Genomic DNA, 20,156 nt, shown 5'->3' on the forward strand with positions numbered 1-20,156 from the left:
GCCCTAGCTCGAAGGTGGAAAACGCATGGACGACCACCGGCACCGGGTAATCACCTACAGGATTACAAGAATGCTAACAACAGTACCGATCATCAGACAATTGCAACATAGATTCGCGATTGCTAAAGCAAACTGGGACCTCTTTGTGCAACAATTGGAAGCCGCTACATCTGGTGGCCCACAGGAACAGGAGATTGAATTAGACCCAGATCACCACCAAAGAACAGTTACAGAACTCGTTACCAGTGTAGATCAGGTGGCAATTAGGAAGAAAAATCCCATCCCTGGCACGGTGTCCTGGTGGAATCAGGAGATCCAGACACTCCGAAAGGAAGTTACAAAACGAAGAAAGGATTTCCAGTGGGCACGCAGGACCTGGCCTGAGAATGAGGTTGAAGTCTTGAGACAAAGGTATAGGGAAGCCAGGAACCAATACACAGATAAAATTTGCAAGAACAAAAAGAGTGCATGGGAGTGCCTGGTGACAACAATGGGAAATGAGAACCCCTGGGGGGTGGTATACAAGGTAACCACCAACAAACTCCCTAGTGGGGGAAGTTTTCACAACCACCAGAACCCAACAAGGACTACTTACAACTATGTGGGAGCAGTCCATTTACAATATTTTGGACAACATCTTCAAGGAGGCGGTTAACCCAATCACAAAAAAGCAGCAAACCCTATGCAAGCAAAATGAAAACTACAAGACGGAAGCTGTGGAGCAACCATTCACATTACAGGAACTACAAGAAGCAGCAGCACAAATCCGGTCCAAAAAATGCCAGGGCAAAGATCTACTAGAGCCGGAGATTATTCAGCGAGTTGTCCAATTGGCTCCAAATCTACTACTAAAGCTGTACAATTCAATGTACAATCAATCAGAGGGATACTTCCCCAAAAGGAAAATGGCAACTGTAAAACTGATTCTCAAGAACCCCAGCAAGGACCCACAACTACCAAACTCGTACCGGCCTATCGCCCTCCTTACAGTCATGAGCAAATTACTGGAGCGACTGCTACACAAGCAGATTCAACACTACTACTCTGCTGCCAACCTGGAATCACCCAATCAGTTTGGCTTTAGGCCTGGACTATCAACTGTGGATGCCATGAGGAACCTTCTGGTTGCTGTTGAGGAATGTCAGAAAAAATACTTCCTAGCCATAGCAGTGGACTTTGCCAAGGCGTTCAACTCCCTTTGGTGGCCGAGCGTCCTGGGCAGACTCCGACAAGCAAAAATCCCAGCCAGCTTATACAACAGCATTAAAACTTACCTCTCCCAACGAGCTATAGAAGTAGTGACACCATACCACCGAATCACCAGTACAGTACACCGAGGATGTCCGCAGGGGTCTGTCCTAAGCCCCCCTACTCTGAAACATTGTCTTCGACGAGTTCCTGCACATTAATCTTGGGGAAGTGCATTCACAGGCCTTCGCTAATGATTTAATCCTTAGAGTGACTGCAGACTCAAGAGCTCAGCTGGAGGACCAAGCAAACAATGCCCTAAAAATCCTACTGAAAGGAACCCTCGATGTCAGAAGGCCACTTCAAATAAAAATAAAGGGCACCACAATCAACTTTGACACTGAAATGAAATACCTTGGTGTCGTTTTTGACACAAAGCTATCATTCCAGTCCCACCTCAAGCAAGTCAGGAACAAAATAAGGAAATACTCTGCCATGGTTGCAAGGATCACGTGCCGTGACTGGGGCCTCAAAAAACGCGTCCTGACATTGTATTACATGACCACTTTTATTCCAACGATCACCTACGGGGCCGCTATTTGGTATCACAAGACCACTATGGTCGTCAGTAGAAGAACACTAGAATCAACCCATCTGTCAATCTTACAGTGACTCTAGCCTGCAACACAGTCAGCACAGAGGCCCTCCAGGTGCTGGTCGGTGTCCTCCCATTGGACCTGGAGGCAGTTCAATGCTGTCTAATCTACTACTACTACTCCAAAGGGATCCCTATCACATTCCAAATATATACAATCGAACCAACAAACGGAAAAAGCATAGAAAAACTATGACGACAAAAACACCTCCAATAAGAATGGCAGAACAGGTGGACAGCCTCCATCAAGGGGGAGGTCACAAGAAAATTTTTACCATACGTTGACAAGGTCTACCCAAAATCACCGGCTTGGCTTCAGCCGGGACGGGCACTTACCTTTCTACTAACGGGCCATGGGCCCTTCAATGACAAGCTCACCACGCTAGGGCTCCTTGATGACCCACACTGCACCTGTGGAGATGTTGAGAGCTGGTCACATCTTATGTATCAGTGTCCAAGGTACGAAGATCTGCAGGGATTATTCTACACGAGATTGACATACATTCCACAGGACCGGGAGCATCACCTTTTGGACTCACACGATGAATACAAAATCCTCACAAAATACACCGAGGACCTCTTTGCGAGAAGAGGAACTCAATATGCGCTGACAAACTAGCAAGTGACTAGAACCAGTTGCATTCTCCATGCTACTGTTCCTCTAACAGAAAATGTCTATTAACCAGAATGGTACATTCTTCGAAGAATGATTGCAGCTCTGGACAATACCTACAACCCAGATTGAACCCCAAAACCATCAAAGAAAACCACACTTTACCCAATACCTGAATGGGATACTTTCCAAAAAGAAAGACGGAATCCCAAACAAGCCTACAACTCGGAATGGACTCTGAACTCCTAAAAAGGGAAACTTTACTGAAATTGACCCAACTACTGGATTCCTACAGCAGACTCTGACTCAGATATCAGCAATGCTGCACATGCATCATTGGAGATCAATCATAGCAACCATCTGGGACTGACCTGTGGAAAGGGATCAGACTGACCTTCTGGACAGGACATTGTCCTTTGGCCAGGCCATGATACTGATGTCACCAGACTTAAAGGAAATGCATCGGATTCGACCAACTGCTGCCTATGTGCTATTTGGCGATCAGTACGCTGCTCCCTTGCTGAGTACCTTTATTCCTCTTTCCTGGCAGGGGGAAGGAGCCAGACTCCTGCCCCCTCCCACTTGCCACCCTCTTTTCTTTCTGGTGGAGCAAGGGCCTGCCCCACTGTCACTAACTGGGAGTATCTTCTGTCGCACCCATTCTTCTGACTTTCCTCCCCCAGCCTTCAGTCTCCCTCCCCCAGTCTGCCTATACACTAGCGTATGCCCTACACATCAAAATTTAACTGTGCAAATTGAACCTCGCCCATTGACTTTTGGCCTCCAACCTAGCAAACTCTTTTTTTTTTTTTTTCTTTTAGGTCCTAGCCACTGAAATCTCAGGAAATTAGGTGGCAGGACCTGCTAGAGTATATATATAAGCTACTGGGTTCCTGGTCTGCCTCCACGGGGCAACGTTGGGCCCCAACAGGGGTCCAGCGGCTAAACGACCAGAAGAACAATGGTACATGACACTGAACGATCCAAGACCCCCATAATTTTCAATCTCTAGCATTTACAGTGTACTGTAACACACCACAATGTAAACAACACAGAGATGGGGAAAACCCTTGGTGCCGCTTGACCCTAAATACACTTACACACTGGTGGATAATGTGATACCATGTTTCTAGTTCTCAGCAGAGAGTGTGATTCTTTGATTATACCGAAGGCATTTAATTTGGCCTTCAAGGGCCCATGGCTGGTGAGTAGAAAAGTAGTGTTTAGGCCCAAGTAGAGCCATACAGGAGCCTTAGGATACAGTTTAGTTACTTGGGGAATAAAGTTTTTTGTTATTGCTCCTTTTTCCACATCTGTCCATCTTCTCTGCCAAATTTGTATGAGGTGGTCCACTATTTTTTGTTTCTCGTTTTTCCTATTATTGGTGATGTTGATGGTAAGACGATTGTAGGTGGTTTGGATTCCTTTGGCTAGTAGATACATGAGTCCGCAGCGGGTTACCTCTACATCCAGTGGTAGGATCCCCGCAAGGACCTGTAGAGCACTCATACTAACCATGTTACATGCTCTTGTTATTGTTAATAATACATTGCGTTGGATTGTGTCCATTATCCTTTTATTCACTGCTGTTCCTGCTTCTTGTACCATATAGGAGATCCATATGTTATTGTCAGGATGAAGATGGCTTTATAATACAGGGACATGGTTCTCCTGTTTAGCCCTCAGTTCCTGCGTGTAACCCTGGCAACGAGCATTGCATATTTCCGCAGTTTCCCTTTTAGATAGATTAGGTCTGATTTAAATGATGGGTTCTGATCGATGATTAGTCCCAGATATTTAATTTGCATTGACAGTTTGATCATTTGTCCTGCCAGCTTGATTTGCAGCAGTCTTCTGTGGTTTAACCTCCCTCTTAGTAGTACTGAGTCCGTCTTCGTTGGCGAGATTGTTAAGGTGTATAGTTTTGCCCAGTCCTGCAGGGCAAAGAGCTTAGTTTGCAAGCGTTTCAAGGTTCTGTCTGGAACCCGCTGCGACCGTCAGGACGAGGTCACCTCACCCAGGTCCATGGTGAGGAACTCATCAAACACCACAGGAGCGGCCCTAGGACAGATCCTTGAGGGCAGTCTCTGTGGACCGGCCAGGTCAACTTCTTGTAGGGCATTATTATTTGGATTATTTTATCCGAGAGATAAGTTTTGATACTCCTGTACAAATCTTGGTGTTCTTGCTGCTCTGGGCCTGCCAAGGACGCTCGGCCACCAGAGAGTGTTGAATGCCCCAGCAAAGTCGACGGCTACGACTAGGAAATATTTCTTGGTACAATACACTGCATCACTTTGGTGATTAGGCCTTGGATGGCATCTATGGGCGAAGATCCCGATTTGAAGCCGTATTGCTTTGGTGAATTCAGGTTTGGCTCATTATAGTGGTTGTGGATCCTTTTATGTAATAATCTTTTGTAAAGCTTGCTGAGTGTCAACAATAGGGCTATGGGTCTATATGAATTGGGATTTTCCTGGTGTCTGTTTTGATTTTTGAGGATCATTTTAAATTGGCCGTCCTTCATCTGGTGAGGAACTGGCACTCTTTGACACAGGTGTTGTAGGTGGTAGGATCCCCGTACAGGCAGAGCAAGGAGGTCTGGCATAACCTCCGCTGCTTTCTTGACCATTTTCAGCTCAATGAGATCGGGGCCGGGCACTTTTTGTTCCTGGTTTGTGATACCACTTCTTCTTTGGCTGTGAAAGGAGTCCCTAGTTGTTGGGTTGCATATTCTTTGTTTGCTTAGCAGATGGCTTTCTGGTCCTCTGTTAGTATGCCTGGTGGGTCTTGGATTAGATTGCTGAGTATGTTCTTTATTGAGTCCTACCATGTTGCAGTGAGCGTCCCTTGTGCTGTCTTTGTTGCGGTCATCACTTCGCCTCTGGGGAGTTTGTTTGTGGTGATTCTTCCTCTTGCTCAGAATAATCACCTGAAAGGGCATAAATTCAAATTGAGGAAAGACAGATGTAGGGTAGATGTGTGTAAGTTTGCCTTTAACCAGCCAGTAGTTGGTTGGTGGAACAGACTTCTATCCTTTGTTGTGGAAGTTGATAGCCTAAATAAATTTACGGCTGAGCTGGACAGGTATTTGGAACGAACGGAGGGGTGAAATGGGAGTGGTTTTTTTGACTGATGCTGCATAAGCTTGTTTTCTTGCATCATATGCCTCTCCTAATGCTAAATATCTTGTGCGAACTGGTTGGGGTCTACCCTTTCGCCGTCGGTCTCCTCGTCTGTCCAAGTCCTCTATGTATTGTGTCTCCCTTGGGTGGATAAGAAATTGCAGCAGACGCCCCAATTTGCTTTCCCGATTACGAATCTGTTTGACAGATATTTTGTGTCAACTGTTCTAGCTTGATTCCTTTGTATGCTGTAAGTGACGGTTCTGTACTCAGACTTAGTCCATGCGTTTTGTAGTCTAGTGGGTGACGTTTGTCTCTATATTTCTGAATGTTAAAGTTATGCCGATAGTTTCTTCCCGTAGCATGTTACAATACGTTGGGAAGCAGAACAATATTGAATTTGCTAGGAAGTCTTCTAGTTTCCTTCCATTTGAGGTTTCTGTGTGATCCGGTGTGGCACTGTGCCAGACAGATGATCGGCAGTTAACATCCGCTCCAATCAAGATTTTATGCCCTGCCAGGGTTGTCTGTACTGATTGAAGATATGTTCTAGCATGTTCGATTTCTATTCCAGACCTACAGTAGAGGGCTATTATGGGTAATTAGAAAGCACGAATTAAAGGTGAAAGGGATTACCGTTTCACAATGTTAGTAGTGTCCATAAAACCAAGAAGTCACGCTAGTCAATATGCTTCCCATAACTGATTGATTGTGCCATTAAAATGCTGGGGATGGGGCCCCGCTCGCCCCACCATAGTTTCAGCTCTGGATATTCAATAATTGCATTCAGGATTTCATTTGTAAAATAAATGATCATCTCAACAATGGGCTCGCAAATTTTCAAAAAAAAAAATAACAATGGGCTCTCTTGAGCCCACTATAGCTCACCACTGGTTACATTAATGGAACTGAAAAATAAATTTGGGAACAAGCTCATTTTGAGTGCATAGAAATAAATGAAGTTAAAAAAAGTAAAGACTGGAAAGTCTTTACTTTTTTTAACTTTACTTTCACTTTCATTTTTTATACTGATAGTCCTTACTTGCATTAAAATGTTGTCTTCTTGAATTTAGTATCTGAAATGAGAATTATTTTCTTTTGAATGTTATTTAATTTCATGAATTTAGTTAAAATTAATAAAATTCAGTAATTATAAACTTTTAGTAATATCTGTTACACATCTGTACTTTCAGCCAAACTTTCTTCTTTGGTATTAATACCTCCGGACTATCCAGTTGTTTCGCCCATATTTTTGTTAACTCTTCATTGGAAAGCAGATAGGAACAGTGAAGCAGATGGTGCCTTATGGGTAAAAATGTCTTAATATTTATTTGAGAACTGAGATTATGTATCTTCTCTTTAATTGTAGTTATAAACATAGTATACTAGGTTCTCCTTAATATGATCACTTTTGGACTACAAAGAAGTTTTTAACACTCTTTGCTCAGCAGTGATATGGAGCAGAGTAATCTTTAAAAATGATTACTCTGCTCCATTGAATTCTCTGTTGTTGAATAGCCCTTTCAGTTAAACGTGTAATCTGAGAAGAAAGAATGTGTTTGTGTATATATATATATATATATATATATATGAAATATGAAAACAAAGATGTGGAAAAACAGGAAAAATAAGGAAAAACAGTACGTGTACCTGAATGCGCAAAGCAGCAAAACAGGATACATGTATATAAATAAGATAAAATAAAAATATATAAAAATAAAATAAAAATATAGATGGAGAAGTTATTAAACACAAAATGCCGAGCCTAGTTGAAGAAAAAAAAAAAAGAGAAAAAGAATGTTAAGATCCTATAAAAAAAAAAAAAAATAATAATAATAATTATTAAGTAGAATTAAATCCGAATTAATGCCGAATTAACAGGCCAATTATATGTACAAAAGCTGAAAGAAAAAGAGGGGAGGGTGATAGAGATAAAAATTATAAAATAAAAATTAAAATAAAAATTAAAAATTAAAAAATTAAAAAATTAAAAATTAAAAAATTAAAAATTGGTACATAGATCAGGTATTTCATCAGGGGGCTACACCTGATCATGTACCAAACACTGTGTTTCTATGCAAACTCATGCTGATGGAGAAGCTGAAGAAATGAAAAGGAAATAAAAAATAAGAAATAAGAAATTTTTAAAAAATTTTTTTATATCTCCAGAAACATGAGTGAGGTAGCCCCAACGCAGTGTATTTAGATTAATAAATTAAGTAACGTAGTGTATTTGGAAATAAATTGAATAACGCAACCGCAGTGTATTTAGATTAAAAAATTAAGAAAATTGAGTAACGCAGTGTATTTGGAAATAAATTGAGTCGATAGTATGTAATAAATAAATAAATAACAAGGTAGCGGTATAGAAAAAGGAAGCAATGCAAGGTAGGGGAGGGAAAAGAAGTTAAAAATACAGAGGCGAAGATAGTGAGAATGAGGAAAGTGAGAATGTCCGAATCACCCTCGTATTACACTAATAGTTCAACGGACGGAAAAACGAAGAGTAGAAAGTAGAAAGAAGTAAAGCAAAGGAAAAGAGTTTAAAGGATACTAGGCAAGCTGGGGGTGTAAGTACCCAACCTCATAGAGAGGGCCTTGGCTGTGAGAGTGTTAGTAGAAGTGGAAATTAATACCGCTAGCTTGTATTGTATATTTTACGAAATAAAATAAAATAAAAAATATGAAAAGGAAGAAAATTAAATACCTATGATAATTGGCAGAAACAAGTTGAGTGAAATATAATTAAGAAATGACAATAAAATATGCGATCATGATTAATAAGGTACAATTACGCGAATATGATTAATAAGAATGGAATGCAAACAGAGGGAAAACTATGACAACGATGGTGGAGTTGCTCAGAAGAGAAGAACTATGGGAGCCCTCTGTGGTCAAAATAAAATAGAGAAAATAAGATTGGACATAAGTAATTATTGATATTAAATTACGAAAATGAAAAGAAAACTTAGGAAGTGAAAGAACACGAACATCGTTCTAATAGAAGTTATAATAGAAGTCATTATGTGTGATCACTTTCCAAGTGGTGGAAATACCACCATTCAAATGTACAACTATACAACTATACAAGTATCGAATTAACCCTAATCAAGGTGGAACATGGTGAAACCGAATTTTTCTTTAATGAAATCAGAGAGATTTTTTATAATAAAATTTAAGAAATTAATAGGAATGTCATTATTGCGAAGTTTGGTATAGAGATCATTCAAAGCACCAGCGAAAAGTGATTGATTGCTACTAATATTAGCTAAACGGATAATTTGTGTGTAGATTATATTTTTATGGACCTTAATCGAAATATTCGAGTTCCAATTTGTTAAATAGATAATATTAAAATTAAATTCGCTTCTTTTGTCAAATAGTTCCAAATTATGACGAAGAGGAGGACTATTTAAAGTAATACTTAAATCCAAAAAATTTGCATGCTGGTTGCCAAAGTTTTCTTTATTGAGAGTGAGTTCAGTTGGATATATGGATTTAGCAATATTTTCAAAATGAATGTTGAGAATAAGAATGTCATCAACATAGCGGAATGCATAAAAATTAAGGTTCGGGTTGTTATCAATAAATAGATGTTCGTAATAATGGAGAAATAGATTAGATACTATGCTAGAAATTTGTGAACCCATGGGAACTCCTATGGATTGTTTATAAGCATATTTACCATCGTGGATGTAATTGTTTAGGATACAGAGGTTGATGTAGTTATTCCAAGTAACCTCATCTGTTGATATAACGTTTTTGTATTTGAGGAACAATTGATGAAGTACATTAACAATCAGGTGATGCGGTAAGGAGGTAAATAAGTTGGTGAAGTCATATGTTTCAATACTAAATATGCTGGAATATGCATTGGAATTAAAAATTTTAATAATACTGTGGTTGTTGTTAATGATCCAAGTGGTAGGGATATTAATAAGGATAGTAGTTAACAATTTGAAAAATTGTTTACCTGGATGATAACAGCCACTTTTTTTGGCACTAGTGATGAATCTGAAGCCAACTGGATGTTTATGGAATTTGGCTATCATATACAAGAAAGGCAAAGTAGAATTGCGAATTTTGGTATGCAATTTTTTATGCAAAGCTATAATTTTTTTGATGATGGTATTAATGCCGAGATTACAACGTAAAAAGGCAGAACTACTTTCTACTTCCTTTTTGAGGGTGGTGTAATAAAATTGCTTGCAGAAGATAGCAAAGTTATTAGAAGCCTTATCTACCGGAGTGATGATAAATTTTTGTTGTAAATCTGAGATGGCTTTTTTCAGGTTAAAATACTTGGTATGCGAATTATTGTAAAGGTAGTAAGTTTTAGAAATAATTTTTTTAATGTCTTGAAATGTTACATTTATCCAATTATAGAAAGCTTCGTGGGGTATTGTATATTTATATGCTAACTTGTTGCAAAAATTCAAGATATTCAGATAAATATCTTTATATATATTATTGAGGTTGGCCTTATGGACTGGTCTGAATTTAAAACCTTTTTCCATAGCGGACTTTAGTGGAATGTTGTTAATAATGTCCAGGTTACCAGTAATAATATGTTTATGATATTGATCCGTAAGGAGCATATATGGGATCATCACAGTGACATGGAAGATCTAAAGCTTGTAAGTTGCCTAAATTAGTAGCTAGAATTTTATAATTACAAATTTTAAGTCCAATAGGAGATTCATAGTTGAAGCAGTGATGGATCTTGAACTTGAAATTATTATAAAATGGGAGAAAATTATTACGATTATTAAGTAAATAATGCCAAGGAATTTTATCGAACCAACTATGAGTAAATTTAATAGTACAGTATTCATTACTGTATGTAGTAATGCGACCTAGTCTAAAGAGAGAGATGTCTAAAATAATATGCTTAAGTTGAATATTTTTACATTTAAAATTGCTAATAAATAAAATTAAGGCTTTTAGTATAGAGTTTTTAATATTAAAGAGAAAAAGAGAAATGTTGTGTACATCAAGAATGGTATTGTCCCAGGAGCTAATAATATTACGAAAATTGTGCCGAATATGCCTATGATGACGATTTGATTTATTTCCACGTTTGTATCTACGCTTATTGTTATTGAAGAAATGACTAAGATGGAATAAATTGTAAATGCAGTGGCTGGTGTTTAAACAACCATTGCTTAAAAGAGTTTTGTTAAAAAATCTATTGTTTAGGCCGTAGGGATATAAAGATTTATAAGTGCACATAAATAGATTCTCATAATAATCACGAAGAACGTTGTCATTGATAATGGCAAGTATTTTAATTTTAACGTTGTTGAAGCCATGGTGGTGAAAATGGAAAAGTTCTATTTCAGTATCTAAAATGGTATCAAGTAAAAGATTTTTACTTTTGGATCTGTGCCCATTGATTCTGATATTAAGAGAATTTGTGGTTTGGCCTACGTATTTAACATTGCAAATATTGCATGTGAGCAAATATATGACATTTTTAGTTTTACAAAAAGGAGGATAAATAGAGTTAGATTTGGATTCGGAGTTATCCATCATGGGACAAGTGAGACATCGTTTATCTAAACATTTTTGAAAAAATAAATTTTGGTTTAAAATATGTGTAATGTACTCAGGTTGGTTAGGGTAAGGGGAACGATTCTCCTGTTTAATATTTAACACTACATTCTGTATCCTAAACAATTACATCCACGATGGTAAATATGCTTATAAACAATCCATAGGAGTTCCCATGGGTTCACAAATTTCTAGCATAGTATCTAATCTATTTCTCCATTATTACGAACATCTATTTATTGATAACAACCCGAACCTTAATTTTTGTGCATTCCGCTATGTTGATGACATTCTTATTCTCAACATTCATTTTGAAAATATTGCTAAATCCATATATCCAACTGAACTCACTCTCAGTAAAGAAAACTTTGGCAACCAGCATGCAAATTTTTTGGATTTAAGTATTACTTTAAATAGTCCTCCTCTTCGTCATAATTTGGAACTATTTGACAAAAGAAGCGAATTTAATTTTAATATTATCTATTTAACAAATTGGAACTCGAATATTTCGATTAAGGTCCATAAAAATATAATCTACACACAAATTATCCGTTTAGCTAATATTAGTAGCAATCAATCACTTTTCGCTGGTGCTTTGAATGATCTCTATACCAAACTTCGCAATAATGACATTCCTATTAATTTCTTAAATTTTATTATAAAAAATCTCTCTGATTTCATTAAAGAAAAATTCGGTTTCACCATGTTCCACCTTGATTAGGGTTAATTCGATACTTGTATAGTTGTATAGTTGTACATTTGAATGGTGGTATTTCCACCACTTGGAAAGTGATCACACATAATGACTTCTATTATAACTTCTATTAGAACGATGTTCGTGTTCTTTCACTTCCTAAGTTTTCTTTTCATTTTCGTAATTTAATATCAATAATTACTTATGTCCAATCTTATTTTCTCTATTTTATTTTGACCACAGAGGGCTCCCATAGTTCTTCTCTTCTGAGCAATTCCACCATCGTTGTCATAGTTTTCCCTCTGTTTGCATTCCATTCTTATTAATCATATTCGCGTAATTGTACCTTATTAATCATGATCGCATATTTTATTGTCATTTCTTAATTATATTTCACTCAACTTGTTTCTGCCAATTATCATAGGTATTTAATTTTCTTCCTTTTCATATTTTTTATTTTATTTTATTTCGTAAAATATACAATACAAGCTAGCGGTATTAATTTCCACTTCTACTAACACTCTCACAGCCAAGGCCCTCTCTATGAGGTTGGGTACTTACACCCCCAGCTTGCCTAGTATCCTTTAAACTCTTTTCCTTCGCTTTACTTCTTTCTACTTTCTACTCTTTGTTTTTCCGTCCGTTGAACTATTAGTGTAATACGAGGGTGATTCGGACATTCTCACTTTCCTCATTCTCACTATGTTCGCCTCTGTATTTTTAACTTCTTTTCCCTCCCCTACCTTGCATTGCTTCCTTTTTCTATACCGCTACCTTGTTATTTATTTATTTATTACATACTATCGACTCAATTTATTTCCAAATACACTGCATTACTCAATTTTCTTAATTTTTTAATCTAAATACACTGCGGTTGCGTTATTCAATTTATTTCCAAATACACTACGTTACTTAATTTATTAATCTAAATACACTGTGTTGGGGCTACCTCACTCATGTTTCTGGAGATATAAAAAAATTTTTAAAAAATTTCTTATTTCTTATTTTTTATTTTTTATTTCTTTTTCATTTCTTCAGCTTCTCCATCAGCATGAGTTTGCATAGAAACAGTGTTTGGTACATGATCAGGTGTAGCCCCCTGATGAAATACCTGATCTATGTACCAATTTTTAATTTTTTTAATTTTTAATTTTTTAATTTTTAATTTCTATTTTAATTTTTATTTTATAATTTTTATCTCTATCACCCTCCCCTCTTTTTCTTTCAGCTTTTGTACATATAATTGGCCTGTTAATTCGGCATTAATTCGGATTTAATTCTACTTAATAATTATTATTTATTTTTTTTTTTTTATAGGATCTTAACATTCTTTTTCTCTTTTTTTTTTTCTTCAACTAGGCTCGGCATTTTGTGTTTAATAACTTCTCCATCTATATTTTTATTTTATTTTTATATATTTTTATTTTAACTTATATATATAGGCAATTCAGAGTGCGGTTATAGTATCCACTCCATTAACTGAAAACAAACAGTCCCTGATCATCACACAGGGGGCGAAACTTTGTGAAACAAAACTTCCTGACACTTATCTTCAGACTGATGCTGGTGCTGTTTATCCCCCATAATGTGCTTGCCACTGTTACTTAATGAGTATAGCTTCTCATTATTATTATTAGTAGTAGTAATGTGGTGGTGGTGGTGGTAGTAGTAGAAGTAATGGCAAATGATGCAAGGAAGCAAGCTTATACAACATCAGCCAAGATAAAATAAATAATAAATATAAAACTACCTACCTCACCTGTCCATCCCCTCTGATAATATGTTTAATTCTTCCTTACTTCAATTCAAACTAACTGCTGCTACAACATAAGAAGGTAGTTCTAATTTTTTGAAAATATTTTTAAAAAATGTTTGTTACAATCATTTAATCATCTTACAGTTCCACAGATTGTTTCTATTCCAGCTATTTCTTTCTATTGTTTCACAAAACTTTCAGAAAGGCTAAATTTTTCTTGAGTACAGATACAACAAAGGTGATTATCCACACAAGCAAGGTCTCTCCTTTTACTATTCATGCATTTCTAGAAAATGCAACAAGATCATCAAGAATGGTTAAACAACTCTAATCAGGAGACTGATAAGATCACCCATAATAGTTTTAATAATAGTTTTAACTATTATTAAAACTCCCTACTTTAAGTGGAATTTCTGTGCAAGTCACTTCATATACCACAACTCTTTTAAGGGATTGGAAGAGTTCAATGTGGTTTAAGCAAAAAAATCTACTAAATGCATCAGAAGAGGAAGTAGTCCTTGACTACTTCATCTTCAAAAAATAGACAGAATTATCTACCACTTTCATATAATGGAATAGTAGAGATTTTTGTAGAACTTGGAGGATCTCTATGATTCCTATTAGGATAATGTAGCCTTTTTGCTTGCAAGAAATTTGTTAGATGACTTAGAATCAGCTAACTTAACTCCATGAGCAAAAAAGATGGAAACATAATCCCATCATGTAATACCATTCTAACTTTCAATTCCCAGTTTAATGCAGGTTTCTTAACTGCCGACCATATCATAGTATCCATTCAAACTGGTCTGGCAAGATTTCCCTTTAACAAATGCATGCTGTCTCAACTATAGCTGAAGCTTTGTGCAGATGATCATGCATTGCTTCTTTAACCAGTGACTCCATTATTTTCCCCTGAACAGAAGTTAAACTAACAGGTCTGTAATTACCCGTCACCCTTTGAACTCCCCTTTGTGAAATGGGGATACATTTGCACATATCCAATCCTTGTGGACCTCCCCTGAATCCAAGGATGCTCTCATAATTATGGCTAAGGGTTTGCTTACTTCCTTTGCTGCTTCCCTTAATATAACTGGATAAATCTCATTCTCCCCAGGTGTCCTTATGTTTAACTTCATAAATTTTTTCTTCACTTTATTCTCAGTTATTGCAGTCATTTAGCTCCTTATTACAGCTGGATAAACTTATGCCCTCCACTTCTCTATGGAATTCCTCGTGTGTGAATGCAGATGCAAAATACTCGTGCAGTTTGAAGCTGCAGGACAAGATCATCAACAGTTGAACCATCAATATCAAGTGGACCAATCTGATTCATCCCCTCCTACTAGAGTAAAGAAGTCTGCTTTTCCTCTTTACATCTTTTTCCAAAGATTTCTCGTAATCTGCCTTCGCTTACCTGACCTCCTTTGTAACTTGATTACAGACTAGCATATATCTGCCATAGGCTTCTGTGTTTCCTGATAATTTATATGCATTCCATGCATTATTTTTCTCTGCAACAAGTCACATTGGTCATCTAACATCCATTTAGCCCTAAATCTTGAACACTATTTCTTAACTGGTGTGAAAAGCCTAGTAGCTTCCAAGGTTACTTCCTTGAATTCTTGCTATTTAGAATTTTCTGCTGGTAATGTCATCAGTTGGTCCCATAGTATAGAATTTAAAAACTCTCTGATCACCATAGTCACCTTTATGAAAGCAAAAACCCTTCCCTTTATCTCTGATGGTAGTTACATCTTTAAGTAAATCCCACATAAATACACTGTGATGACTGCCACCTAGTAATTCTTTTATCTTAATCTGCATTTTATCTTAATCAGATTCTTAATGCATGAATAATCACTGTTGATGTCAGATCAATAATATTACTTCCTCTGGTTGCCTCTCTCACATGCAACTGTAGAAAACAGTTATCCAGTAAATCCACAATAGTCTTGCTAGTGTGCGATGACCAACCCACAAGTTCCAGTTAATATCTGGAAAGTTAAAATCCCGCATTCTGATTTACTGGCCAACTCTATTTCTCTGCAGCTGTTCATTATACTCGTCATAGTCATTCCCAGTGCTTATGTCACATCAAACTGACTCAACATTGCACTGGCCACCCACGTCAACTGAATGCACTGCCTTAGATTTTATGTGTTTCCTAACTAACGGCATAAACCCTCTTCCCTTTCTATCCTGTCTGTCATTTTCGTGTAAAGAAAGCATTAACAATAGGTTATTAGCGCTTCAAACTCCCCCCCCCCCCAAACTAAAATGTCGGAAACCAAAATTGAGATCCAGAACTTATCTACCATTGTACAGAAACATGGCAATCAAGCAAAGACATTCTATTTAACAAAATTACAATGTAGATCCTGGGCCCACACTAAAAACCCCCTTCAAGATCAAAATTTGTGGCACCACCTTACAAGAGCAGTTTCCGGCATCCCCCCCATACTTCTCTTTCGACCCATACATTGTACTAAGTGCTATAGATTTTTATACCTTTCGTGTTTGGGGTTTTCATAAAAAAAAAAAAAAAAAATTTACTATAACTGACCAAGAGCCAGACTTGACAAAAACTGATAATAAAAATGACTGTACAGATGAAGAAAATATACAAAATAAGACCACACAATCTGTTGAATCACCTCTAAAGCAATTAATTGTGGTCAAGCTTCAACTAGAGGATTACATGGCAAAAATTCATACTGAATTACCATAGCTATAAGGGCCCAGATCATATAGTACTGGACCATGCTAGAAGAGACATTAACTAGCCTGCTGCATATCAAGAACCAGGTGTGGAAAGCAAAATTGGACATTAAGAAGCCCAAGAAGCTGAAAGGGAAAAGAGTGTTACAATCTATGCCAACATCCTGAAAAAGAAACCTACTAAAGACCATCCAGATCTCAGAACAAAACTCCAGAAAGTAAGGAAAGCAGCCAACTGACTTCAAGTGAGGCGATTATTACTGCAGTAACCAAAATTCTGCAGCCTCATTTGAAACAGGCAGAGATTAAAGGCACATGAAAGATTATAAATAACTGGGTGATAATAGAAACAGCCAACAAAGAGGATCCTGCCAAAATTTTGACACCCCCCCCCTAAAATTACAACTCTAGGACTGATTTCCGAAAAGCCAAAGAAGCACGGGCCAAACATCCTCGTCTTTGACATAGATAATAATCATACCAAAGAATATATCATGTATGTTAGCTATTTGAAATAAATCTAAATGAACTCGTGACTAAAGAAGAACTCCACCAAGAAATAATCAAATACCCAACCAAATCCCACTCGAACCTAACCAGCAATTGGGTACTGCTGGTATCATCCAGGATTTGGAACTCTGATTTAAACCCAAGCCACAGTATGGTTTTAAATCAGGCTCCTCCACTGAAGATGCCATGAATTACCTAGTTACTACAGTTAATAGTACAGAGGAAAAATACATGCTGGTTATATCCATTGACTTTACAGGTGCATTCAATGCACTGTGGTAGCCTAGCATTCTCAGAAGGCTATGCCACACAAAAGTACCTATTAACCTATACAACTGTATGAAAAGCTACCTGCAAAACATACAAATCATAGTAAGAACAAAATACCAAAAAGTTAAATGTCCTGTCATAAAAGGATGCCCAGCGGGTTCAGTACTGGGCCCATTTTTCTGGAATTCAGTGGTGGATGAGCTCCTAAATACAAATCTTAGACAAGTTGAAACAATAGCCTTTGCAGATGACTTAATCACGATAGTCAAAGCAAATTCAAGAGCAAATCATGCATTACAGAAACTTCAGAAATGGACAAAAACCCACCAACTCACATGTCCTTCAGAGAAATCAAAATCCATATTGCTGAAAGGTATATTAAAAAAACAGGCAACCACAAATCGAAATCAATAATACCACAATTAAACTGGTAGAAGAACTAAACTACCTAGGGATAGTATTTGATAGTAAGCTATCATTCTACCCTCATATGCCATACCTCTCTAAAAAAGTAAGAAACTATCAACCATGATCTGCAGAATCAGCAAAGCTGACTGGGGATTAAAAAAAGAAAAACCCTTATTCTTATATATAAAACTGTTTTCCTTCCAGTTATCTCTTACGGAGCTGGAATTTGGTACAATAATACATCATTAGTAAGAAACAAAGCAAAACTGGATACAACTCAAAGAGCTGTTTTACTTGTCACCACTAGAGTCTGCTGTACTGTAAGTACCCCTGCCCTGAAACTATTAGCCAGAACCATTCCCTTATATTTGGAAGTTACACAAAGAGGCCTGCATTACTGACTCAAAAAAGAAATTACCACGCAATATCTGGACCTGGCTAATAACAACAGACAAAAATAGCTACAGCTCTCCAACAATTGTGGCAAACAAGCTGGGAACAATCAACCAAGGGTGAAGTAACTAGGAAACACCTACCCCAAGTGGGCCTAATTAGGCCCACTTGGGGTAGGTGTTTCCTAGTTACCCCCCCCCCCCCCGAATGTCCACGACTTTTTTTATTCACTGGACATTGCTCACCAAATGCCAAACTGCACAGTCTGTGTCTGGTTGAGGATCCCCATTGTATATGCACATATACCTTATGGCTGTCCAATATATGATAACCAAAGGAGCATTTTAATAACTAAAATAGACCCCTGCCAAGTGCCAAGAAACCAGGAATATCTGTATTATAAAGCCTTAACACAATATTCACAGAAAGTCTTCCAAATCAGAAGAGCTTCCCAGCAACAAGCAATCCAAACAATACCAGTCACAAATACTCAGAGACCACAAACAGAATAAACTCTAAAACTCTCTAAAAGCAGCCAACTCAAGAATCCCTTGATAAATTGCCAATAGAAAATCTATATGAAATAACACCATGAGTGATCCCACTATTCTGGCAAAAATATATAGCACTGCTCCCTGGAGCCTTATGTGACCCTTCTTAACCTGAATTGACTATGGTACTGGACTTGACATGCAGCTGAATAGATATAGTCAGCTGCATGACTCATAGGGTATGTTTGTATATTAAACTAATTTAACCTGCCACTTAATAAATTCTTTACTTACCTCTATTATTAAGAATTTAGGTTAATTATATGGTGTGATTTTTCTTCATAAAATTTTTAAATTTCGCATTACACATCCCCCCCCCTGATGTGAGTGAGAATGATGGATGCTGATTGAAAAGAAAAAAGTATCATGGTGCCATCTACCTATCCAACATAGCTTCAACACATTTTCAAATACCATTCTGGATTATTAGTAGTGGCAGATGATGCAAGAAAGCAAGCTTATATAGCATCAGCAAAAAAAAAAAAAAAAACACTTCCCATATCATTTGTCCATCCCTACTACTAATTTGTCTAGTTCTTCCACGAATTTATTGCAACTGCCCATCTCTACAAAGCCGGGAGGGAATTTGTCCCAACACTGTCTTCTCCACTGTTGAAGCGTCACAATTTTAAAATTTGCCTCCTCATGCAGATGAGCTGATCATGAAGAAGAATTCTGTCACCATTGAGCTTAACTCAGTCCATTCAAGGCCTTCAACACCTCAATCAGATCTCACAGATATCTAGTCTCCGGATGCTGCAATTTGCAGAACTTGAAGCTGTTCGTGGTAAGAGCACCTTTTTGTTCAGTAATGTTGCTCTTCTTTGAATCTACTCCAAGAGATCCACATCCTTCTGCAAATGAGGCTTCCAGACCTTTCTTAGTGAATCTGTATAGGTCCACTGTAAGAAGAATATTGTAAAATCAATGAATATTAATGTGGAAATCTGGCTCTGAGTAAGCTCCTGCAATTCAATCTGAACCATAGTTGCAGCACTTTAGCTACTTAATTGAATAGATAGTAAAAAGTTATCCTGTCCAGAACCAGAATTAGACATTTATGACTCACCTTTTTTTACTCATAAGAGAGGATCCTCCCCAGTGTTTATACTGCCACACTTCCCCTACAATGAAGCTTATACTCATTGAATGCATCTCTTTTACAACTGTGCCTGGTAATCTCTTTCAGCCCTCTCTAATCTGCAAGAACCTTTATCTCTGCCATGTCACAGGAAATGATACATATAACTCAGAATTTTTTGCCGTTTTTTTTTAAATGAACAAAATTGCATAACTGCATCGGAATTCCTCCTGTTTGTTTCGTAAGTAGTTACCATGTCTAGTCTTGAACACATTGATAGGTGAAATATAGCCTACGTAGCCCTTACATTAGAAACCCTCATAGCAGTAACAACCATTATGAAGTTACTCCTTTCGAAAGGTATGGAGTGGCAATATGTAATTTGCTGATATAACTTCAATATTTATTTAAAATAGAAATAGATTAAACCATGCACATCATCAAGCATCTCTCATATTATGGAGTTATACTTCATAACTGGGTTGTCACTATTGATTCGAAACGGTGCCATCTGGGTGGTGGTATCCGCCGAGAATAAGTAACATTAGTCTTCTCCACTGGTGAAGCATCACTTATTCAAAGCAGCGCAGTACTTTGCCAATTTGTTGTGAAGGTTGATTCACAATATGAGATATAATTAA

At 37.3% G+C, this 20,156-nt stretch overlaps 1 protein-coding gene across 2 annotated transcripts in view; it reads left to right on the forward strand.

Moving 5' to 3' along the window:
* Window positions 1-20,156, forward strand: part of thoc5 (THO complex subunit 5) — a 388,780-nt gene that overhangs the window by 328,175 nt on the left and 40,449 nt on the right. For both annotated transcript variants that reach the window (XM_090373524.1, XM_090373522.1), the window contains exon 17: window positions 6,775-6,890. In XM_090373524.1, the coding sequence (XP_090229650.1) occupies window positions 6,775-6,890 (116 nt within the window). The remainder of the gene's footprint in view (window positions 1-6,774; window positions 6,891-20,156) is intronic.

Source organism: Mastigoproctus giganteus, chromosome 5 (genome assembly GCF_048544385.1).
Source record: "Mastigoproctus giganteus isolate SK-2022 chromosome 5, ASM4854438v1, whole genome shotgun sequence".
NCBI lineage: Eukaryota > Metazoa > Arthropoda > Arachnida > Uropygi > Thelyphonidae > Mastigoproctus > Mastigoproctus giganteus.